We start from the raw sequence: 25068 nt of genomic DNA, 5'->3' as shown, positions 1-25068 counted from the left end.
TTAAAATCAATATATCTGACGTTTATTTACACCCAACTTCAGAATGTTTCCTGAAGAAACGAAACGAAATACATTGAGTTAATTCCCAGGAAAATTGATGGCTGCCAGATTTGCTTGTAAATCATAAATTAAATTGTTTGCAACAAATTAATTGGAAATTGACACCACAAAGAAAATTTTGACGAACAAATATGTAGAGGAATTTTAATGTTCATGGAAGTTAACTGCACATTACTTATCTTCAGGCTTGTGAGAATTAGAATAATGCAGTGAACGTGTATAGACATCTTGAAAACTTGACACGGCAATCGCTCGTATGTCTGTCAGCAGAATGTTGCAGGTATGGAAAATTTTAATAATTCACAAACTCATGTTCATGGTGCAAGTAAACATGGCTGTTCCATACAAATACATCCAAAAATTAAACACCTTTTGTTCCAATAGAAATAAATTGAAAAATTAAACAACTTTTGTTATTTACAATGTCATTTTTCAGGGTGGTGTAGCATTAGTTATGACTTGACGTAAGACATAGGCATTAGTTTAGAATCATCTCCTCTACAGTTTGCATCTTAAAGCTTGCAATCATTTACAGAAAGCAAAGTGGGAGTTATTCAGAATAATTCCCCAAAAGACTTCCAAAAATAAGTACAAAACTCAGTCCAAAACACAGTGGAGTTTAAAGTTGTGCTAACAGGACACAAAACAAGTCTTTTCTTTCTTGGTACCATCCACGAGTAGGGGTGTTCATCTTGACTTGAAACTCGTTCATGTTTTCGGAATGCTACTCAGTAGCATGTGGACTCTGCTCGCAGGCTTGAATTTACCCAACATATTTTCTGACTGAATGGACAGACAGCAGCAGTCTGTTATACGAGTGACACCGAGTGTTTCTTTGAAAGAAGTTTCACAGATCACATTGTGCATATACAAGGGCATGTCAGGAACCAAGTAGGGGTCTTCGCCTGTGGTGAATGACGTGGCTAAACCCCCGTCGCTGCTCTGTACTGTCAAAACCCTTCTGGTACATATGAGGCAAACAACCACCATACGAGACTGCACCCATTCTGGACACAGCACAGTCAGGGCTCTTCCAACCTTACCACACACTCCCTCTGATAACACAATCTATGACTCCAGCGAGGCCATGGCGGTGTCAGTTTCGACTGCAGTGACTACATTTTCCATGCTCACTCCTTCTGGCGTCTCCTGGACATTGACAGCAACAATGGCATCTTGCAGCTGTTGTCTCTGCAACAATCCAAATCAATCCGTCAATTCGTAATTGATGAATTGGTATCCGATCAACAGAACACTCCACTAATCAATTTGAAATGAACGAATATGGCCACTGATGGTCTATGCTGCATATGGGGGGGATGGGTGTCAACATTAGGGGCCATGGCTCTCACCCAAAAAGGCCAGCACGATTTTTTTGGCTGCAAAAGGAAGTGTGCTTTTTTTTCCCTTCCAAATGACTTTAGAAGTCCCAAGATTTAGCCTTGCCCTCAGGGAAGGCATTAAAGGCTAATTTATAGACATTCCCCAAAATTTCCTACCCCTAACCCCTAAAAAATAGGTCCTGGATTGGCCCTTGATTCTACCCAGTACCTGGTCCTCAGTTAGTCCCTGGGCATCGCCTGTCACCACCTGCAGGGCCGTCTCCTCGGCTGCTGCCTTGATGGCTGCCATGGCAACCTCTGGGTCCACACTGGTTACCATGGTGACTTGGCTGGAGGAGCCGACAATGTCGCTGATCTGAGACATGCTGACATTAGCCGCTGCTGCCTGCGAATAGAGAATAGATTAAAATACTCACACAATTAAATTTACATAAATGTGAGTTTTCAGATTTTTTAAAATATAAAAACTGTGACTGCTGATTGATTCGGTTTGGAGAAGAATTCAATTTCGAAATAAATATAAGAATATTCAATAATGGATGGAATATACCTGCTGGAGTAGGCTGGTGCCTGAGGCATGGATGACGATATTGTCGGTGCTCAATGTAGCGCCCTCGCTAGTCACAGTGGGGATATCATACTGAACAGTTGGTCGTTTACTGATTGACGTTGGCACGGGACCACCAACAATTTCTGGGCCTGCATCAGCAACTAGATAATTGAAGCAAGGCTAGTTGTTACATTCATTTTTAAGGAAGTTTTTTTTAGTTTATTTTGGACGACAGATTTGGGGAGGGATATTAAACAAGTTCAGATTTCATCCAGTGAAATGTTTGCTTGCAGTCCTCACAGTCTGACTTAAACCAGCCAGCTGACCTCAGCAAGCTCAGTGATTTGAGTGGTACGACATCTGCACTGGCAAGCAGTAGGTCATGGGTTCAAGTCCCGAGCAAGCTAATGAATTTTGTCACAAGCCCTCGGTTAACACTTACACAGTGCTTATTAATTAATGAATGCCAGTATAAATGGACAACAGACAATTGATATCTCCCGACGTAACAAGATGACATCCAGTACAACGTTAAGAAGCTTGCTATGGGCTTTGAGAACATTGTGGAGGGTACGTTACCTGTGTGTGTGGTGAAAAACTGCGCCTGATCTTCCATTTCTTCGCCGTCCTCGACGTCCCCGTGTGCTGTGCGCTTGTGCATGGCCAACGTGGAGGTCTGCCGGTAATTCTTGCCGCAGTGGCAACAGATGTAGGGCTTGGAATGGGTGTGGACAACGTGGTGCTTGTATAGGCTGGAGTACTCGGTGAAACGCTTACCGCAACCGGCCACGGTGCAAACGTAGGGCTTCTCACCTGGGGAATAATGGTAAGGACCAGGCGTGTTTAACTCTTCCGCTGAGCAAAAAGGTACCCCGGGTCAAAAACTGCCAAGCTGTTAAGCAGATTTCAGCTCAACTCCAACCCCAAGCCCCTCAAACCAACAACGAAACAATCCAGGCATGACATTTCAGTTGACACTTGAACAGTAAACCAATTTCCTTCAATATCTTTCAAAGTCCACGCTTTGCAAGTCAGGTTACCGACCACACATAATGAAATGATATAAGGTCGCATCGGACAGAGGAAATGCTTCCATGTTTCCCACCTGTGTGGATCCTCATGTGGTTCTTGTAATTGGTGGCGCTGGCAAAGGCTCGACCGCACTGAGGTTCATCGCAGATGTAGGGTCGTTCCCCGGTATGCGTGCGAATGTGGACCTTCCGGATGTTGGACGTAGTGAAGCACTTGTCACAGCCTTCAAATGGGCACTTGAAGGGTCGCTCTCCTAACAACATTGAACAACAAAGCATTTCAAAGCCGCATTTCAATTACTGGGCTACGGCTTGAGAGTACACACGAGTCTATGGGAAGTGGCTTCAGCCGCTACCCATAGACTCGTGTGTAATTTCAAGCCACAGCTAAGTACTTTGGACCTTGCCTTACCACCAACTTTAGAATGGATACAACAGGAGAGATATTTTGATTTCCCCTAACTCTTCTGAACTTTTCTCTCCAGCAATTTCTTTCAATGGATTGATATCTGTTATAATTTGACCAATTATTGCTGTGACAGCATGATCAAATGTCCCTTCACGGACCCGCATTTAAGTATGTGTGACGTGAAGCGAGCAGCATGGAACAGTGACAGATGTACATAATGCCCACAAGCGCAGTGGGCAGAGCCTAGCAGAGTAGGTGGAGCCAAGCGCAGTGGGCAATGCCTAGCAGAGTAGGTGGAGCCAAGCGCAGTGGGCAGAGCCTCACAGAGTAGGTGGAGCCAAGCGCAGTGGGCAATGCCTAGCAGAGTAGGTGGAGCCAAGCGCAGTGGGCAGAGCCTAGCTGAGTAGGTGGAGCCAAGCGCAGTGGGCAATGCCTAGCAGAGTAGGTGGAGCCAAGCGCAGTGGGCAGAGCCTAGCAGAGTAGGTGGAGCCAAGCGCAGTGGGCAGAGCCTAGCAGAGTAGGTGGAGCCAAGCGCAGTGGGCAGAGCCTAGCAGAGTAGGTGGAGCCAAGCGCAGTGGGCAGAGCCTAGCAGAGTAGGTGGAGCCAAGCGCAGTGGGCAGAGCCTAGCAGAGTAGGTGGAGCCAAGCGCAGTGGGCAGAGCCTAGCAGAGTAGGTGGAGCCAAGCGCACTGGGTGGAACTTAGCACACTGGTCAATCGTGGCCTCAGGATGAGTCTCTGCTCACCTGTGTGAGTCCGCACGTGCTTTTGCAGGTCCCCGGATGTCTTGAAGGCCCTGGTGCACATCTCCTCAGGACAGCGGTAAGGCTTCTCACCGGTGTGGACGCGAGTGTGGCTTTTCAAGCCGTAGCCTGAGGCAAACGCCTTACCACAGCCCTGCACCTCACACTTGTAGGGCTTCTCACCAGAGTGGGACCGCTCATGGACCTGAAAGAATGGAATAAGGTGTCAACTGAACACCTTTGATAGTGGTCGCATTTTGAAAAAACTGTTATCTTGTCATGTCTTGGAAATTCAGAAGATCTATACGCAGGTTTAGAACAAAGTGCCAGGCTAGGATATAAGTCACTGCTAACGTTTTAACCACAGATGGCTCGTTGACAGGCAAATTATGATGGGGTTTTTCAGAATCCTGGCTTCGTCTGTCTCTGACTATGGCGTTCGAAACTCAATAAAAAAAATCCTCTAATGCTACAGGACTGTCAAAGTGTATAACGACCAAATGAATACTTCTGATCTCAAGTTTACACATTGTGGGCCTTCAAGCAGTGTTGATGTCAGAGATTAAAGCCTGCGACAGAAAAAAAACGAGATGCAAGACAAAAATACAAGGAAACTAAGGCTGCCTTTAAAACGGGTTTCCAGAGTCTATAGTCTCCGCGTCTCTGCATATTTCCGACGGAGTGGAGACCTAGACCTAGCTCCAGACTAAAGGTTCGTATGCAACCTGAAAAGCCTACCTTAAGATGGTGTGCTGTTGTGTACATTCGACCGCATCCATTGTAACGACACCTGTAGCCTTTGGAGCAGGAGCCTTCCACCATTCCGGAATTGACGAGGTTGTAGGTCTTGGTGTTTGACATGAGGCCCGGCTTCCTCACTTTAGGGAGCTGATCCTGAGAACTGCAGGCGTCGTTTTCAATCTGGCCAAACCCAAAAGTCTGGGAGGTCATTAATTCACCTCAAGACGGGTAAAATGCGGATTTACAAAGTGTACAAACATGTAGGTTGCATTGAGGCAGACGTGGAAATAATGAAACAAATGGGAGCACCTGCTGATTGGTGAACTGATCCAGAACATTGAGGGTAGAGGGATCAACGGCATCGTCCGTGCTGGAAAATCCTGCCAAATGCAAGTCACACAAGCCACATTATGACATTGCTACAGATCCTTTTGAATTATTGCCAAGCCATGTGAGAGAAACACAATCGTCTCTGGCTACAGCTGTTAAGCATCGTCTGCTCGTATTAAAAACGAAAGCCAAAGCCAATAACACAGATTCCAACACAGCCTACGTATTAACTCAACTTTGTCATCAAAGACGGCAGAATGTAATGACTTTGATCTCCTTGATAGTCAGCTAGAGAAATGACGTGATACTTATGAAACCAATCTTGATTGATTGGATGCTTAGAACATAAACCTTGTGATTGGTCAGGTGTTTATATAACAAACCTTGTGACTGGTCAGGAAACCCCTCTGGCATTTGTGTCTGGATAAAGGCAGTTGTCCCGTCCTCGAGTTGAACAGCTTGCAAATTCTGACCTGGGCAACAGAACATCAAAAATTACCCCCCCCCCAAATTTGGTTACACACTTCATTTGCTGCTGTCTCTGCTTCATTTTGAGACCCATACTGGCTTAAATCTTGAGTATCCTATGGGCCTCGGGCTGAATAATGATAGGGTGCCATTTTCTTAACAACAAAGGCTCCTTGGTCTGGACTGGTCCCTGACCCTATTGTATTAGTTGGAGGTCGTCTGCATCAATAATAACAAAAAGAACAATCTTGACCAAGGTGGTTTTTTTCAACCAATGAGGGGGTGCTTCTGCTCAAGGTGGTTAGCCTCATCAAATAGCCCAATAAACTTGGGCTTCATTCACAGGATAGCCATGTCGTACCCTGTTCCCCTTATCCACTTCATTTACCGAACACTCTGAAATGGGACGAGGCCTGAATATTTCGCTACAATTACGGTTACAGTGTTGCTTTGAATTTTATTCCATTTGGAAATAAAGGTGACACGGCTTTTCATCCATTACCCATCAGAGCACGAAGACGTTTATCTCCATTGCCACACATATTTTATTGGAAAAATTTCAACGGGAATCGCCTGACAATTGGCAACCCTGGACTTACTAAGTTGCTGAGCACAAAAGGAATGTGCTTAGCAAACGCGGCATACCTGGCAAAAAGCCACAAGACTTGCATGGCTTTTAGTCCCTTCATACTGACAGCTGTCCACAGCCGCGGCTTTGCGTGAGGATTAGTGCATACCACACATACAGTCTATTCATCATGCACCTGCAGCTTCCATATGGGCCTGCTGCTGGACAGAGCTTTGCATACTGGGCATACCGCGGCCCAGCAGTCACGGTCAAAAGAATCCCAGCCAAAAGAGGTTAACTGGCTCTCTGCAGACCTTTGCTAAGCGCTTGTAGTTTCTAAGCCGATTTTTCTGAAGAGTATTTCCTGTACATACCTTTGGGCTGTGTCCTTAGGATGTAGGCCGTGGAGCCGTCCTCTAGCTGCACCGCTTGGCCATCCTCAAAACTTGACGCTTAAAATTGTGCCAGGAAAAAACAAAAGGAGCAAATTTTGCAGACAGCAATTGAAATTTGGTTCTTAAAAAAAACAAGCTGAGCTAGGTTTGCCAATACATTCACAAGTTTCTGTTGTAGCCAGTAGGAATATTTATGTACTTGTTGGTGAAAATAGCTCCTGAGCCACAAGCCAATGGCTCCCATAGGCAACCACGCTATGTCTAGCCATAGCCATGACTTCTGGACATAGCCTCGCTCAGTTCAAGTAGCCACAATACAGCGTGCAGCACTCACTCTTCTCGGGTGATGGAATTTGTTGGATGTAAGCCGTGGAACCATCTGCAAGTTGCACCGTCTGACCGTCCACAAGATCTGCAAAGAAAAGTGTCAAAACGTCAACATCTCAAAGTCAACCAACCAATTTGTGAAATGCTGTTACAAGAATATCTACCAGCGGACGTGAGAGTCAAGCAGGGTAATACACCTATGTACAAACTCTCCCCACCCCCCTAAAGCTGCTGTGTCAGATTAAGTGCATCCCACTAGCATATGTCGGGGTTTGCTACCACAACTAGGCCCCTGGGTTAAGAACATCTGTCTCTTCACAAGCTACGATCCCCACGTCTTGGGTGGGACTGCGCAGAGGAAGTAAGGGACGGGGGACGTCACAGAGACTGATAGAAGTCGCGACCTTTCTGCTGTATGATTGCGGTCGACCCATCGGAGAACTGCACAGCCTGCACATGTAGACTTTGTCCATCGCCAAAGCTCAGAGTGTTGGCGTCTCCCACCGTGGACGTTATGGTACCTGTCGGTAGAACTGAAGACTCCGCCTACAAAAAGCAAAGATGTATCAAGTTCGGAAAACTGATTGCAATGGTCTTTCACTGGAGATTCAAAATTTATAAAAAATCAAAAGGGGTTGGTTGGTAACTTTATGAGGGATGTATGCAAAGCACTATGACAACTTATTTGATTGAAAAATTGCCCCTTTTTTTGTAATTTTGCTGAAGAGTACCATACCATACATTGCTGGTGCCATAATTACTATGATTTATGTTGGATAGATGAAATAACGTTGTGCTTGGAGCAGTCTCGTTCAACCAGAGAATAGTAAAGGACAAACTCCAAGGCTGAATAAACAATTCAGAAGTTTCTTGTACCTGCCAATTTCCTTCTTCCCTCCATCTTCGTTTTGTTTTCTAAGATTATCAGTTTTTGATACCCCAATTTCGCATCACACGGGCCACTCTTAAGTATTTCTTGAAACACAAAGAAATACCAATCACAATGAGCGCTATCAGTCGACCCTTTCCAAGCACACATTGAGTCGACAGATTTCGGTTATTGTGATTGGTCAATGTGTTGCAAACTCTTGGAGGCGCACTGTTGTGAAACGCCCGTATTGATCAGCAAAAAGTCAATACAATGGAAGAATCTGTCTGCCAGTTTTGATTATCTTCTGTTTTGCCAGTTAAATGGGCTCTTCATCCCTTTTAATTTTTCCAGTTAAACCGACGAGGTCTTCATTTTCACTCGGCCCAACTGTGAACCACTGACACACACCTCAGATGTACTTGGCTGTTCTATTTCCAGATCCCCTTCTTCGTTTTCTGCCTGCTGGGCAAGTAACATCCCAATGACCTCCTGGTCATTTCCAGAAGCCATGCTGACCACTGGCACAGCTGCCACTTCTGTGATTGGTTGGTCCTCAATCTCCATGGCAACGAACTGACGATTGTGACCTTGGCCTGTTCAGGACAAGTCTTGTGAATAAAAATTTAAAATGGTTATTACTTAAGAATAAAAACTAGCCTATATACAGTAAATGACCTAAGATAGCCCAACCCTGACATCTAAAATCCTAAGCCTGAGGATGTCTCTTGTAGGTATTCTTGCAGTTGGCATGATGTCAACAAGGCTCATCAACACACGGCAAGGGGCAAATTTACCCTTTGTGCTATTCAATAATGTACTGAAGTTCACGGATGTCCGACTGCGAAAAATGGTTAACTCGGAAAAATGTCAGGATTTGATATCAGTGAATGAATAGAAAAAAATCTGTCATCATCAAGTAAGCTCTGAATCAAGACATGCAAGAAGCCTGCATATCTTGGCTTCCGAAAGATCAACATACTTTACTGGCAAGGAGTTTCATGTAAGTTGTGACATGACAGTCATGTACATCATGTAAGTAGGCCCATCATTAACAGGAATTCAAATAACTCAACCATTTTCATGCCTTAACTTTTCTAGTTTTGATTTGTTTTTTCTTAAATGTGCTGATAAACCATGAACATTGGCTACTTCGGCCTTAGTTGTGTCACCTGTTCCTTGCTCTTTGGTTCGGTTAACAGAAGGCCTAGCTAGGTATGCCTACTTGACAATTTTCAAGGTTGAAAATGCATGCCACGATGATCACATCGCCTTTCATATATAAATACACATGGGATGGCTATGCATTTTGGTATCAGGGGAAAACATGCTAGTTGCTACTGTTCGGGACTTTTCCCCACACTTTTTGCAAACATTGGTTTTGAGAAAAAACTTTTCCATGTTTTTCTTCGTAAAGTCTAACAATACGAACAAGGCAAACCCGCAGGGGTACACACGATGCACAGCAGAAAGCTTCGAGCGTGTCATGCAATTTCTTGCTATTTTCGAAACCCACCCTTTTCAAACAAAGCGATTCAGTCATGATTAATGGATCCACTTCTAATTCTCCCAGCAAATGCTTGGATCAAGTTTTTTTACACGCAAGATTGCTCGAGAAGTCTTTGCACATTGGTTTCGTCAAATGCAGCCGACAAAAAGTGATGAATTTTTGTGTTGAATTCTGGGACATTGGGCTGAGATTTCTGGGTAGGCCCAAAATGCAACGCACCATAAATGAGGGGAAAAAATGAACGTGCATAGGTTCCCAGGAACGTGGATAAAGCTGTCACCACTTTGACTTACGATGCACGATCCGCAGTGTAATCACAGTTATTCATGGTCAGGGGCCACCACTCAGGAGCGGCATTGTGGGAGATATTACCTACAATTCCGTGCAATTTTCTAAACTTATTTGCATGTTTGTGGGTATTTTCAGTCAAAAAATGTTGACATCGGAAATAATCAATACAGGTTCATCATCAACGTTCCAAAATTAAGCTCTGATCAAAATCGGGGAGACAATAAAACGCCACCATTTCTCACCTGTTTGTTGTTGGCCGTTTTGGCGCATTTTTGTCTTGACGAACGATTGCGCAGCAAAAATTACGCATAGGTATGCAAAACGTTGTTTGACCGGGGGTGCCACTCACACATTCATAATGGTGCTATCAAAAGATCTCAAATCATTAATATCACTTCAATTTTATTTGAAATTTGAAATATTTATTTGTATTGAAATTTTTTACTAATTTTTTTGTTTTTTCCGTTAGCCAGTAATTTCTCGTGCGGAGCATGGAGGTGGGAAAGATGTGCAGAGGGACGGTATATATATAGGAGAGTGCTCTAAATTAACTTTCATGTAAGTTCCCAAATGAAAGGCCAAACCAAAAAAAAGATACTTTCATATATAAGTTTCGTAATTGCAGTGCTAAAATCTATTATAAAAAGCAGGAAATGTACCTTAATCGAATTTCTTTTAATCAATATTTTATAAAGTTAAAACTCTTCGTACAAATTGTAAATCCTCGGTAGTATAGTGGTTAGTATCTCTGACTGTCACTCAGGAGACCGGGGTTCGATTCCCCGCCGGGGAGGGTTGTTCTTTTGTTGTCTAATTACCTATTTTACATTTTTCCCAATATCACTACAGTCAACTCTTCATTGAGTCAGATTAGTCTGACTTGTTTTTTTCCTCCCCAATTGTTACTAATAATCTCCTTTAATTTGCAAGTAAAATCGCCATAGTAGGAAAATCTATGATGTGGGAACTGATTTCCGTTTGCATGGTTTGGGTAATTGGAGGAAAAAGTTCAGTTGGCTCCGGCATAGATGTCAGCAGAAGGTTGATAGTTTTGAGAGAACTTGTTTTACCTAACTTTATTCTAACTGCTTATATATTGTTTGTTCGAAGTTGAAATTTAAAAACGTGTCTGGTTTGACTTCTTAAATCATCAAAAGACAATTTTTTTTAATGACAAAAGTGGACCGGGGCTAAAAGAATGGGAAAGAAACTATTAGTAGAGACATTCATGAGCATCATTATTCACAAAAACTGCAACCTTTGTTTTGTAGAGTTTGTTACTGTACTGAAAGTGAGTAGCCTAGGATTCAACGATAAATTTCCTTGCTTTAAAAACTAGCAAACTTAATCATGACTAGCGCATTTTCATTTCGGGTTATTTCAATTAAAACCAATTAAAATGTGACCCTGTGTCTATAGTTTTTGCATGGCTCAAACAAGTTTTTTTTTTAATGCCCGGCCTTCATCATTCAAAAGGATAACACCACGAGTTGGGTCGTGTCTTAATTATGGCTACGTCTTGAAGGCAACAGTAAAACGCCACTTCATCGCGACCACGGCCCGGGGCTTGATGGAGAACTACCGCAACTGAGTTGCCAATGGAGGGCGCACTTGACGTTCTCTGGACGTGAAACAAAAATTGTACAACAGGGTACAACTTACAAGGTGGGCGTTCTGCTTTTTACTCACTAATCACATAATTCCTGGGCTATTGGTGTACTTTAATTTGTGATTTAACCATAGAGCAAGGAACAGAAACTCAGATGTTTTTCAGACTGGTCTCATATGGTTTGTCCAGGTGAACATAATTATAAATGATTTCATTCCTGTGAAGCGCTAGTAGTTCTCATGGTTCTTGGGATAGAAAATGATCTAAATTACAAACTAGCCTAGTTCCTCGTTCTTTCTTCGACGTTCGACTCTCAACATGTTCAATGTTGAGCAAGTACATGAAGTAAACGTTTGATATTCCAACTAACCATAGGACATTCACAATGCACACCCCTGACAAGCCTGAAACTAGTGCAAAAGGGAAAAACAAACCCCGTCACCATACACACCATTGGCATTACCAACCAGTGTTCACATGCACAACATGTCAGCCTACGGATGCCAGTAATTGCTTCCTACAGTGGCCTAGTAATTACCCATCAGAAAGCAGAACATGTCAAGAAAGGTTCAATTTAGGAGAGAGAAAAACCAAGTCGTTTACTTAAAAAACATATGCCACATGCATAGGGTTTGTGCACAGGGTGTCAAGTGGGTCCATATATCATGTACATATATGGAACTGCTTCCCCAATTTACACTGTACATGCCATTTCGCAATGATGGTTACACAAACAACTCTCTCCCACTGAGGGAACCAAGGGCAACAGCTTTTTCAGGGTCAAACAAGCCGAAATGGTGGTGACGTTTTTTCACCGCAGTGTAATTATTAGAGGAAAAATAAAGGTTAGGCCTAGTTTATTATAGGCCTACTTGCAGTTCTATCAAAACTATTTCAGTCAATCGATACAATATAAATCAATCCATGCCCTGGCGCTAAACTCCTTTTTTTTCAAAGTGCCTCTGTGCACTTTAGCGACCCTGTTGACCGTTTCCTCCATTTCAACCAGGGCAAAGGCAGATTTCCACGGTCAAAATGGCTTTGGCGGAAGTCTTGTCAGCGAAGAGCTCGCAAACCAGAGTGGGAAAGTGAATGCATCAAACCACACTTTTCTCAAAGTGAAATAAAACACCCAAACCCCATGTAATCCAGGGCACGGGGTTCATGGAGGCCTGTTACAAGCAGATTCAATTGAAAAGCAACTGTATCTTACAACAATTCAAAAGTATTGTTCTCCTCTTAAATGTTGCTAAATCGTGGCTGGAGAAGCCCCTAGACTAGCTCAGTGCATTCGTAGTATAAATGAAGGCACTCTCCGACCAGGGCTACTCCTAGACGCCTGAAGCTATTATAGTGATTATAATGTACAATTTTGTGCGTTACTTCAACTGATTTATGGTTTGTTCATCAATGATCTGCCATTTGGCACAACCGATTACATGTATTCAGATTCAATCAAATTGAAGGTCGAATATTCAAATAGTGAATTATTCGAATTGACTCAGCCCTAGAATTTGGGACCGAGAAATGTTTCCAATTGTGTATGGAAACTCTAAGAAAGGTTTCTTGGCCTCCCATAGACTTTGTTTTCAATCATCAGGATGCACCATTCTCTCCATTTTAGTGTCTGAATTGCACGTTGCGGCATGGCTTTGTTCGCTCTGATCATTTAAATGACGAAAAACGTTTGTGTCCCAAGGGCTTGTTGTCACCTTAAAGAACGTTAGACTGTATCTGAGTTTGTTGTCTAGAGCTCGGTCTAGGCCTCCATGACATTGGAAATACGCGAAGACATACAGACTATAAACCTAGCCGTAGCTCTGGCAACCTGTTTGCGACATGACTGCGGTAACAGCGGTCAGCAGTGCCGCTCAGGATGGATTGTGACAGTTCTGTGCTGCTCGACATCCACATGCCCCATGTGCTGTTTCATTAAATAAGTATGATTAACTGCAGATACCTGTAGGGCTGAATCACTCATATCTGGTTACTTGACTTTAAATCTCTGAAACCCAAGAAAACTTTTATGGATTTGATGTTTATATCTCTAGATCGAATAACTGCAGGCGGAACCCCTTTATGATGTCAGTTTGCATTAGATTGGCAACCCCCTTTGAGTGATGAGCGGAGCTTAATCACCATGGAGATGTTAAACAGGCTGAAGAGCACCGTCGAGGGTTTGATTGGTAACCCTGTGGTCAGTCAGTATGACATCACAGCAGGGCAGATTGCCAGTGGCGGGCTGGCCTGTCTGTGGAAAATCTATCACGGGGTCAAGCGATCGACCAAGCAGGTACGTTGTAGCTTTTGGCAAAATTACTCCTGACATTGGGGTTGGCTCTTAACACTGCCTCAATTTCTGAGATTTCTGACTTAATGTAGAATCATAAATAGATAGTTGAACTTTGCCCCGCTTTTGTGTTGTACATTTCAGAAATCTGTAAAAATTGCTGACAAATTTACAGTAAAGGAAAGTCAACTTCTTTAATTAAATAACTAATTCTCTTCCATAGCGTGACAAAGTGTACTCTCAGAGACATCATTCTGGTGAATTTGTCTTCATTTCTCCTCAGGAGGCTGCAATCTTTGTCTTTGAAAAGAAACTCCTGGATCGCTTTTACAAGAAAGACAGAGAGGCGGTCTTGGAAGTTTTGCGAAGGGGCCCCACCCAGCTGACCCGACTCAGACACCCCTGTTTATTGACCGTCCAAACCCCAATGGAAGAGTCAAGGTATACTTGTTTTTCTTGGGACTTTTCTCTAGATTTAAGAAACATGTGAAGTCCAGAACCTTGATTGGATATTTTTAACCCTAACAGTCCTCAATCCTCCAACAGGTGAAGGATTGAGGACTGTTAGGGATTGCCAGGATCCTTATACTCACTGTTTTTACAGAATGGGTTCTGGCATATCTCATTTCAGTTTGCAAGATGATAAATATATTTTAGTCATCATCTTTGGGTAAATTTAGGCTAAAAGGCCTCGGGAGTTACGAGAAACATGATTTTTTTTTCTGTCACATTTTCCCCCCCGTCCAAATGGCAGAGACAGCCTGGCTTTTGCAACCGAGCCGGTGTTTGCAAGTCTGGCCAACATCCTCGGCCGCCATGACAACCTGAGCCCGGTCCCCGAGAACATCAAGGGTCACGAGCTGTATGAGGTTGAGATCAAGTACGGACTCCTCCAGGTGAGTGGCTCAATAAGAAAGGCCTGTTTCCATGGCTGTTGCCATGATGCTTGTCATATTAACCCTAACCCCCCCCCAAGGGTTGCTGGCCCTAACCTTCCCCATTCACACAAAGTTAAACACCCATATGGGACTTTGTGCACAGGGGCTGTTGGACTTTGTTTTGCTGAGGTATGCCAAACCCATGTAAAAGCCAGCTGTTATGGGCCTACCAGACCTATCCCCACAGAATTAAACACTTTACTACTGTTTAATTCTGTGTGGTTGGGGAAGGTTAGGGTGAAAAGGCTGAGACAACAGCAGGTGCATGTTACACAAACGAGGCTATATCAATGCTATCAAACTATCTTAATATCTTCAAATATCTTCAAATATCATCAATGGTCGGACGGTCCGTACATGTATCTCTAGTCAAGAGCAGTTTCTAAGACTTATGTAACCTATTATCTTCACAATGGAATGTGTAGAACTAGGGGCCATTATTTAGACAATGGTCCTTCTCATGACTGTTGCTCTATTTAGGATCAGTAGGTTTGCTGATGTCTAACATTCAAGGACAGATTCACGTTCAAAGTAGAACATGACCTAGACTCTCCCATGTTAGAATATTTACTTTGTGGATAAGCCAGAAATTATTTATACCTAGTCCAGATTCGGGTAACATAGGATTTACAGCCAAAGGACCATAGAATTGACAACCAAAAGCTTAGATATTTGCCCAGATGAGCTATTGCAAAGGAAATTCGCATTTTCATGTGCCTTGGTTGATCGTCAGTCCAGTTCAGATATTTTAACAAAACAGAAAACTGCCACAGTTTTCAAAGGTTACAAAGAATTTGGGCTTTATAACTGTATATGTATCGGCATAGAATGCTAACACAAGGTCACATCTGCAAGCAGCAAGAATGTTCAAAGTTTTGTCCTGCCGGGTAGTTTGCGACAGCCCTTAACGTTGGCTGAATCTTCTGTTTACAGGTTACGGAAGGGCTGAAATTTCTCCACAATGATGTCCATATGATCCATAGTAATGTTGTCCCCGAGAATATTATTCTGAATGCCAGTGGAGCATGGAAACTGGCAGGGTTTGATTTCTGCAGTCAGTCCGTCACGCCCCAAGACCAAGCGGTAAGGAGATTTTGGCTGTAACTTACTCTCCTGTTGAAGCATTGTTCTCTTCTGGCCTCAATGCATAGACCTTTACTGCATATTTCTGAGAGATTCCGAAATTCACCTCGATGCAGGGACTAAGCTTTGATTCGTTGATTTTGGTATTTCCATCAAGCCGGAGTCATTGGCGTTTGTTGTTCCCTTTCCAACGACAGCCAACTTTCCCGATGCGAGAGTGGAACCCTGACTTCCCGGCTGCGGCTCAGCCGAGGTTAGAGTACCTGGCCCCAGAGTACGTGCTGACAATGAGCTGCGAGACGGCAAGCGACATGTTCTCCCTTGGCATGCTAATGTACGCCACCATGAACCGGGGCAAGACGCTATTTGACTGCAACGAGAGCTTGCAGACCTTCAAGCGCAACTGCCAACAGGTACGATGTCCTATACAGTTATTAGCAAGACAGGTTGGCCGTTATCAGGAAATATTGCTGTAGACTATCTTGCTCATGGACACAGTTGCCATCATGACCCACATAGAATGTAAACTTTCTTAATTACTACCAAAAGAACCTCAAGACTTGTTCAGAATCCTTAGACGATGGGAATAACCAAGACAAGGTCTGTGAAATAGTAGCCATGTCACTCGTCAGTACAAATCTATGCCCAGTGTTCACCGTCTCCATTCTGAATCCTCGCTCATTCCTTCAAGTTTGCAGTAATTTAAAAGAATCTGGAATAACCATTGTGAAGACATTTCAAACGTCTTCCCATCATGCCTTAGTTCAGAGGAGTGTTTTCCATGATAATGATGCACCTGATTGGTTGATTAATTGTTTCTTCAAGATGCTCAATCTCTGTTTTTTGACAGCTCAAATGTCTGAACCTATCATTATTGGGCAGTCTCAGCGATGGTCTAAAGGAGTACGTCAAGATGTTACTCAGCGCTACTCCCACTGTGCGACCCGATGCTGACCAGATATCAAAGGTGCCAATTTTGCCAGAGCATGTTTTTTTTTTTTCCAGCAGAGACTTTTCTTTAAGTGTGAGAATTTTTCAGTTTACCTTTTCTTGGGTGCAACTGAACATATTTCAGATCCCGTTCTTTGAGGATGTCGGCTCCATAACCTTGCAGTATTTGGACTCGCTGTTCCAACGAGATAACCTTGCCAAGTCACAATTCTTCAAAGGGCTTCCCAAAGTCTTGTCAAATCTTCCCAAGGTAGGCAATTATTGTCCAAGCCATTTTAAACATTCCATTGATTCCAGCAAGATCATCTCCCATCTATAATCACCCCCCCCAAAAGGATTGAATTGGTCATCCAAATGGTCCTGCGCTTGTTCTAGGCCCTTCATCTCCACTTAGCTGTTTTGAAACACAGAGAGACTATAAGTCTTCAGTCATAAAATCTCTTCACAGTTGATAAATTGGGCAGTCTTAAATTTTCACTCCATAGTGGTCTGGCACTTTGCATTGCATATTGCACCTGCCCACACAGTACAGCTTGCTTCAGAAATTGTGCTCAGATCGAGAGGTTTCAGAACTCTTTGTCTCATCCACACAGCGTGTGGTTCACCAGCGAGTCCTGCCCTGCTTGAGCAAGGAGCTCGTTAACCGAGATATGATACCCTTCGTCCTGCCCAACCTTCTGCACATTGCGGACAGCTGCACAGACCAGGAGTACATCAGGCTAGTCCTGCCAGAACTCAAACCGGTCTTCAAAGTACAGGAACCAGTCCAGGTACTAGACAATGCAGTCAAATGAGTCCAGCCACTGTATTTCAAGTCCACAATTCTAACCCATAGTCCCAGTATTGCCCCAACTGCCATACCTACTAAACCTGTGCCAACCAAAACTCTGTGGGCTATGTTCATTAATGAGTGAATAAATATAATGTTATGCAATTAACGAATGTTGGTGTTATGTAACAATTTCCTGAGGTGCCAGATTGAATGTTCCATTCCAGGAGGTGATGATGGGTAGAATGGAACATTCTCAGTGGAATAGAACATTCAGTCTTTCACTGATAGGTGCCAGATTGAATGCTCCATTCCAGGAGGTGATGATGGGTAGAATGGAACATTCTCAGTGGAATGGAACATTCAATCTTTCACTGATAGGTGCCAGATTGAATGCTCCATTCCAGGAGGTGAAGCTGGGTAGAATGGAACATTCTCAGTGGAATGGAACAGTCAATCTTTCACCCAATGAAATTATTCTTTCCATTACAAGAACGTCAAACATTCAATATTTTTCACATCCACCTCTCCTCCTCAGGTTTTATAAAAGTATTACACAGGATCGTAACTATAGGGGCACAGGATGCCTATTCCCCCCTGGGTGCCGCTCCTCCCTCCCTTGAATAGCTCCGTTGAGTTTATCTAGCTATGCAACTAGCTTATTTCCTCGTGGTGCCCCCCTTGAAAAATATATGCACCCCCGGCTGCCCCCCAGAAAGTTGCCCCTAGTTACGCCTCTGTTATTACGGCATTGAGAATTAGAGCTTTCCTCCGACTTTTGAGCGAACCTGTGGAACGTGTTTACCCATGCAGGTGATGCTGATCTTCATGCAGAGGATGGACATGCTGTTGACCAAGACACCTCCAGACGATATCAAAAACCACGTCCTACCTCTGGTCTACCGAGCACTAGAGGCACCTGCTCCACAGATACAGGTGAGACTCTGGTACAAGCCAAGCCGTCAAGTGAGCAGATCAAGGGCTGGTTAATGGTTTACCGACAGGCAGACAGACAAACTTTTTCCTGAGGACAAGAGAACACCAAAAGCTATAACTTTCATATACTAAATCCAAGAGGCACCCTTAGCCGTGATACAAGTTAAATTAGACTGGGAACATCTTCATTAGCTTGCCAGTAGGCGGACCGACAAACGTACCCAAGTACCAAAGGAACACATCTGAAACAATGCCTTGCCTCTTATCTGCTAGTGCCCTCGAGCTTCCCTTGCAGCAGAGTACAACTAAAGCTGTACCTAAACAAACTGAGGATGACAGAACCACAGACAGATAGACAGACAGACGGACTGACAAACCAACCCAGACACCTGAGGACGATGCCCGAAACCTTCCATCCAGGGGAGTGATGTATCCCCATCAAAGCTTAACACGCAGACGAACGCTCCGGATCCAGATAATCTCGTTTACGTTGTCGTCGTCTTTTTGCCCCTCTAGGAACTTTGTCTCACGATCCTCCCCACCTTTGCCAGTTTGATTGACCAGGCTTCCATGAAACATGCCATCATGCCTCGCATTAAGAAGTTGTGTCTGGAAACTGACCGCTTATCGGTAAGTAGAGCTCGGTCTGTCTGTCGAAGCTATTCACATGATCTGAGGCCATGTCCAACTTACATGGCCATGAGTCTGTGGTTACGGCTGCAGCCTCTTTTCATAGATTTGTGCGTAATTTCAAGCCACTGCCAAGTGATTCAGGTATGGTCTGTGTCTGACAAAACCAAACTTGATGCACAATAAGACATCTTGGCCAAATGACCTTTTGCCTTGACTGTGGCACTCTCAGTGTCAGATTATTGCCCTTCGGGGTGAGTATAATATGCACTATTGCCCCCGTGACCAGTCAATAAACATAATACTGTTTTCTTTCAGCAGTCTTTTTTTATACTTTTTTCCATTGTCTGATTCTTGAAGTGGATTCTTGAAGTGGATCTGGATTTCTGTTTTGAATATTCATGGTGTCATATTCTGAAGGAGGCATTTTTTCATCGGTAACAAATTTTTTGTTTTTCAGTCTCGCGTTGGGTCTCTTGTCTGCACAGGCAAGTTGATGGACCACATGGATAAATGGTTCGTTATCGACGAGGTGCTACCAATGGTCATGGCAATTCCTTCCAGAGAACCTGCAGTTCTCATGGGCATGTTGGGTAAGTATGCAAGCATTTCATGAATATTTGTGACCTTGTGGCCGATCTTTGTTCATTTAGGAGTTGTTTGTGATTGAGATAGCAGCTTGGATTGTATGCTGAATTGAATAGCCAAATGCATAATTGCCTTCTATCTTGTCCTGTGGATACAAATTTTGCGTGAATACATTTTCATATATTGGCAGCATCAGAACTAATCATGAGTCATAAGTAGGTAGTTTTTATCTCTGAGACTTGAAGCAGTTGATCTTGGAAAGGTCTTCAAATTCAGATATTTTTCATCAGTCATCCGTACATGAAATTAAGACTGGAAATTTTACGTGCATCGCTGGAACATTTTGTAGATGTCATATCTGCATGCTCTGGCATCTTTTAGGGATCGTCAAGTTGGCCATTAGCCACAAGAAGTTGGGTGTGACGAAGGAACTCGCTGCTACCAAGTTGCTTCCGTTCCTCTTCCCGCTCTGCATCGATAATAACCTCAACTTGAATCAGGTCAGGAAACTTGCCAATATATCCCAAGGGGTGGCTACTTGGAGCGTTCTTTTTTTTTGGTAAACAGGGATAATATCCAGACATTTTTTAGAGTTGTGAATGACGTTCAAACTGCTGCCACCAACCACTCTTGCTCCAACCATCATCTCAACCCCATGTCAAGATTTTTGCTCTTTTGTTGTGCATTGAAGCACCTCATCGACACCAGTCACTTTAAAACTTTTCCATTTCCCCGACGAGCAGTAAAACCCCTGGTCAAACATTTGTAAGAGCTTGGCCCTTTGAGGTACCCTTGCAATCTCTGTCTGCTCCCGGATTGAGCAAAATATCTTGCCTAGGGACACAAAAAGAAAATTCCCACAAGGATGCGTATATTCCCAGGACCTTCTTGGCTTCTTAGCACCCAGTAATAGCCACGTAATTAAAGAAGCATCAGGATTCTCTCTAGTTTTTGTCTGTGTGTTTTTTTTGGGGGGGGGGATGCAGTTCAACGCTTTTATGTCTGTGATCAAAGAACTCCTCCGTCACGTGGAAAGTGAACAACGCGGGAAACTGGAGCAACTCAACTCAATGCAAGAAGAGCAAAAGTAAGTATGCTTGTCCATGCCTGAAAAACTTGGTGATTTACTTTCACTGCACTTCAGGGTTTTGTCCCTGTAGCCTCTTGTTTAGTGTGAGACAGTGGCATATCTCGGGGAGGGGGGAGTTACTCCTGGAGACAAGGCCAACACGGTTTGGGAACCTCCATTGAAAGAAAAAAACAAACTCTTAGCCACATCACTTGTTTCTGTTCTCGGTCTGACAAACTCACTTGTCATCTGAGCTCATTCTGTTCAGAAAAAAATTTCTAGACATTAGGTGCAAACTGCCCTCTTTGAATGAATGGAATATGCATTTCACATTGTGTGGATTACTGCATCAAATGTCGTGCATCGTCGCAGTGATCAGTGGTAACATAACTCCATGACCACAGTAAAGATATGGAGGTAGATTTGCAATATAATCTGCATCTGTGTCTTTCATTCCTTCATCCTAGAACATCCATTGATTTCAACCAAAGGCTCCAGCATCAGACCAAGGCAGAGGAGAATCCTTTTGCAACAATGGGAATCAGTAACAGCGCCGGCCAGACCGGATCCATGGTAAGTTTCACTCAACCAGTCGCTCGCTTTCCTTTCGTTTAAAGGCTTCCCAAAAACCTTGAATGCCAACAAAATGCATTGCTTGTGATGAACACCTTTAGACAATTCTTGGAAGAAAAACGCGAAAGTCACATAATTCTGTGATTTGACATTTTGAAAACCGAGTTCAGACCAATTCATGTGACTATTTGCTAAGTGAAAAAGTGGATTTTTTTTTTCTGTTCATCTTTAACCGTTATTTTTGTCCATGTCAGATGGATGACATGTTCAAGACGTTTGGTCTGAGTGAGTACCTTGGTGACGCCAGCAACAAAGTTGAGGCAATCAATCGTGGAACCAGTCCCAGCAGCTCCAAACCGGGCCAAACCAGTTCCCCATCTTCCTCTTCCTCCCCATCATCATCAACGGCCGCGAAATACAAACAGCCGACCCAGGTATCACTGACGATGGAGGAGAAGCAAAGAATTCTGAGTGAGCAGGAATTTCAAGAGAGGGCAAAGAAGCAGAAGCCACTAACGGCTGGAGGAAAGACTAAGACACCAGAGCCGAAACCACAGTCCAAGGATTTGTCTGGCACACTGCTTGACTCATCACTGAACTCAAAACCTAACTACAGTCTGACTGCTACAAACTTGACAGCGGGTGGCTTAGGCTCAAATGCAGCCGCTCTTTCGTTCGGCATTAGCAGCAGTGGGGGAGGCCAGACATGGGGTATGAATTCCTCAATTGGATCTGGAGGGACTGGAATAAAGACTAGTCAGGCTTCTCTTGGAAGTGGAGCAGTTGGGACAGGTTTTGGAGGAATGGCCAACAGCCAGTCATCAGTGGCTCAAAAACCTAACATGGCTGCCTTGGATAACCTGCTTGGACCTTCTCAGAAGCCAAAACAGACGCTAAATCAAATGGCACCCAAATCATCAACAGGAACACAAGGCATGATGGGATCCCATCGCATGGTTGGAAACCAAAGCATAACGGGAAAGCAAAGCATGACGGGATATCCAGGCATGATGGGAAATCCAGGCACGATGGGAAATCTGAGCATGATGGGAAGTCAGGGCATGACGGGAAACCAGGGCATAACAGGAAACCAGAGCATGGTGGGAAATCCAGGCATGATGGGAAATCAAAGCATGATGGGAAATCAAAGCATGATGGCAAACCAAGCCATGGTGGGGAACCAAGCTGGGATGGGCGGCACACAGAGATTTGTGGGAGGCAACCAGGGTATGATAGGTAGACCATCCCAAGGCATGATGGGAAGCTCCCAGAGTTCCATGGCAGGACAGCAAGGCATGATGGGAGGATTTGACCCACTGGCTGGTAGTAGCCAGTCAGGAAAAACACAGCAGCAGAGATCTGACAATTTGATGGGATTCTTGGGATGAAGATTGATTTGATATGACATGTACTTAACCAATGATGACCTATCATCCCACTAAGATTGTCGGAGCAGAACATTCCACTGTTAATTTGCTTGATAATTTTAGCAATGCCTCCCTGAAAACTTCATTTGCATAGTCTGTTTTACGTTTGTAGCCAATAGTTATGTAATGTTGATATTCATTTGGATAGGCTGGAAGACTGGATTTACTCCGATTTAGTCCTGTAATATTTTCACAAAGTTTTATTTATGGAAATTTTATTGCCAATACTTCTGGTGTTGACAGCAAACAAATGGTGGACTTTAGTTCACAGACACAGGTTACAGTGAGAGACCCTACATAAATTAATCTCACATTCACTGTTTGCACAGCCATCTGGCTACTGGTGCTTTCGTATCCACATTAGTCTCCATTCTAGGCTGACTTTTCTTTAGTGTTACCTTGCTACTGTGTAGATTTTAACATGGTTGCAAGTTGCCCAAATGACATGGTAAGTGCGCAAAGGAATTTTCAGTTAGCATCAAAATGCTTTGTAACTAAAACCTCAAATATTGCTGTCCTTTTATAGTTTTACAGTTTTCAGTCAGTTACGGCAGATTTGAATGGAGTCTACTCTTTGTTTGCCTTACAAGCAAAGGTCACTGGCACAGTTTTTGATTAACAATGTACCCTTTCATAGTCATGGATTGATACCTTGCATAATGTACTGCAAGTCTTTCTGAACAAGTCCATTCAGCTCTGGTCTGTTGAAACATTTCAAGAATCTCGCCCAAATCCAACTTTGTCACATTTGCAAACTGGCTGTATCGTTTTGTAGAGCCATATAAGTGTTCTTACGTATTTGAAGTCTTTTTGTTTGACTTGTTACATATAAAAATTTGAAAGTCATGCATGCCTTATTTTGATCATGATTGTTGCATGCTGCCAAAGTCCAGTGTCTGCATGATAAGTGGGCATATATCCCATTAATTTGCCACCTGTTTGTAGATGCCTCCTCTGTAGGTACTCAGTTGTGGTCAGGGCTAAAGGCTAATTGTAGGATGACCTGTAAGACATATTGGACAGTACACAAAGAAAACTCAGAGGCATATTCAAGAGGGGGGGACTTGCCACATCTTGTTTTATTTTACTGTTATTACGCGTATTTGTTCATTTAGGAATTGAAAGCAGTTACAATCTATAAACAAGGGGGATAGAATTCTTTTACGGATGAAATATAAAAATAATTTCCATTTTTATTCCCTCCCCCCAACTCAGGACGTGGATACACCAAGAAAAATGTCGAAAACCATTATTTCTACCCACCGTTTGCATGCATCTAAGGGAAAATAATTCTACACCGCTTGTTCCGTCCAACAGTGAGGTGTTCCATATCGCAACATTTAATGTTATTAAAATGTGATTTGCACGATTAGTAATATACATGTTGATGTATTTAGTTTATTAAATATTGCGCCTATTATGTACTGCAATACATAATTTGTAGATATTCTCCACCCATTTTTTAATTTTATTTTATTTCTTTTTTACCCTGGGGAGACCTGTCGGTGTCAAGCACTGTTTTCCACAGGTGCCCAGCAATTATAATCATTACAGATTTATTCATATTAGTTATGATATACTCGCAAAATAATTAAAAGTCCAACAGTACACAGCATTAAAAACAAAATACAAAAATTTTTAAGGCACACATATAATAAAAAAACAGACATTGAGAAGTTTGCACAGGAACTAACAAAAACATCAAAACAAAACTTCAAAAACAACAAAAACAAGGCTTACGAATTGTTGTGTTAATATATTTGTATTTGCATCAATCAGTGGGTTACCTGATAGTCACTACTCAGTACTATTAATGTGGAGGAACATTAATCTTTACATTAAGCATAAATTGGTGTTTAATTATGTCATTAATTTTCAAACTGTGCAATTATGATGTAACACAAAAAGCAAAAAGGTGAGTAAATATTGCAATTTTGAATGAATTTATTGTGTAGTAGTTTTATTTGTATTTAAGATGTTCTTAAATTGTTTGTTCGGTTTCTGACCTTTATTGTTTAAATCTGGATCAGGCCAAATTAAAGTCGATTTTGGGTGGTTTAGATGCTACTGGAGAACGGCGGGTGATGGCTAAAACTCGAGCTTTGCAGTAAATAAGCATAATGAAGTTAATCGCTTTGTGATTTTACTATGAAAAGGGTTTGTCCTGTGACGCACTATCAATGCGTCAAAAATTAAGAGACATTTGTCAGCCCCTAGTTTTCCCAGGGACGGGCCAAATGTTCAACTACTGTACAATGTTCACGCAATCGAATTCCAAAATAAACCATAAAACATCGTGACAGGTGCCATGAGGCCACGGAGGTGGAAACAGGCGAATCCATAAAGTTTGAGAGGGGTGGTCTTTTAGAGATGCTTACTCCAGTATAAAGTTGTGTCTTGTCTAATTGACAAAAAGTTATCTGAAGTTCTTGAAGGATATTACTGTTCCATTCAGAACTATGGGAATAATTTGATTACCGCTCAGTACTCTCAGTACCAGATGGAAAGAATAAAATATCCTATTTGAAAAGGGTATTCCACTCGAGCTTGCCTTGCATAATGGCGATGCATGT

The 25068-nt window shown here is 43.0% G+C and overlaps 2 protein-coding genes and 1 non-coding gene across 6 annotated transcripts; 2 read left to right on the top strand and 1 right to left on the bottom strand.

Annotated features, from left to right (window-relative positions):
* Window positions 1–9999, bottom strand: LOC110975070 (uncharacterized). 3 transcript variants are annotated; one of them, XM_022227191.2, is made up of 14 exons: window positions 9875–9999; window positions 8243–8442; window positions 7368–7509; window positions 6971–7048; window positions 6616–6693; window positions 5589–5678; window positions 5185–5255; window positions 4873–5055; window positions 4138–4339; window positions 3059–3238; window positions 2533–2766; window positions 1954–2114; window positions 1612–1788; window positions 1–1251 (listed from the first exon to the last, which is right to left on the bottom strand). In XM_022227191.2, exons 2-14 carry the CDS (start codon window positions 8396–8398, stop codon window positions 1129–1131), a joined length of 1875 nt encoding a protein of 624 aa, XP_022082883.2. In that variant the 5' UTR covers window positions 8399–8442; window positions 9875–9999; the 3' UTR covers window positions 1–1128. The 3 variants fall into 3 exon arrangements, with proteins under 3 accessions (XP_022082883.2, XP_022082884.2, XP_086986687.1); XM_022227192.2 differs by lacking the exon at window positions 9875–9999 and adding an exon at window positions 9348–9510; XM_087130561.1 differs by lacking the exons at window positions 7368–7509; window positions 8243–8442; window positions 9875–9999 and having other exon boundaries at window positions 6836–7047.
* A 354-nt stretch (window positions 10000–10353) lies between these two features.
* On the top strand, window positions 10354–10425 carry Trnad-guc (transfer RNA aspartic acid (anticodon GUC)). The gene has a single exon. It is a non-coding gene; the product is annotated as a tRNA-Asp (tRNA).
* Window positions 10426–11191: 766 nt separating this feature from the next.
* Window positions 11192–24438, top strand: LOC110975016 (SCY1-like protein 2). Of its 2 annotated transcripts, none has more exons than XM_022227070.2 (16): window positions 11192–11297; window positions 13293–13534; window positions 13815–13972; window positions 14286–14427; window positions 15403–15552; window positions 15750–15965; window positions 16403–16519; window positions 16628–16753; window positions 17097–17273; window positions 18086–18208; window positions 18725–18838; window positions 19299–19431; window positions 19808–19926; window positions 20413–20513; window positions 20963–21068; window positions 21323–24438. In XM_022227070.2, exons 2-16 carry the CDS (start codon window positions 13382–13384, stop codon window positions 22454–22456), a joined length of 3069 nt encoding a protein of 1022 aa, XP_022082762.2. In that variant the 5' UTR covers window positions 11192–11297; window positions 13293–13381; the 3' UTR covers window positions 22457–24438. The 2 variants fall into 2 exon arrangements, with proteins under 2 accessions (XP_022082762.2, XP_022082763.2); XM_022227071.2 differs by having other exon boundaries at window positions 11225–11297; window positions 13331–13534.
* Window positions 24439–25068: the final 630 nt, after the last annotated feature.

Source organism: Acanthaster planci, linkage group LG20 (assembly GCF_054643075.1).
Source record: "Acanthaster planci isolate LZ-2023a linkage group LG20, COTS_SCS, whole genome shotgun sequence".
NCBI classification, from domain to species: domain Eukaryota; kingdom Metazoa; phylum Echinodermata; class Asteroidea; order Valvatida; family Acanthasteridae; genus Acanthaster; species Acanthaster planci.
This window is presented reverse-complemented; position numbering and strand designations above follow the sequence as displayed.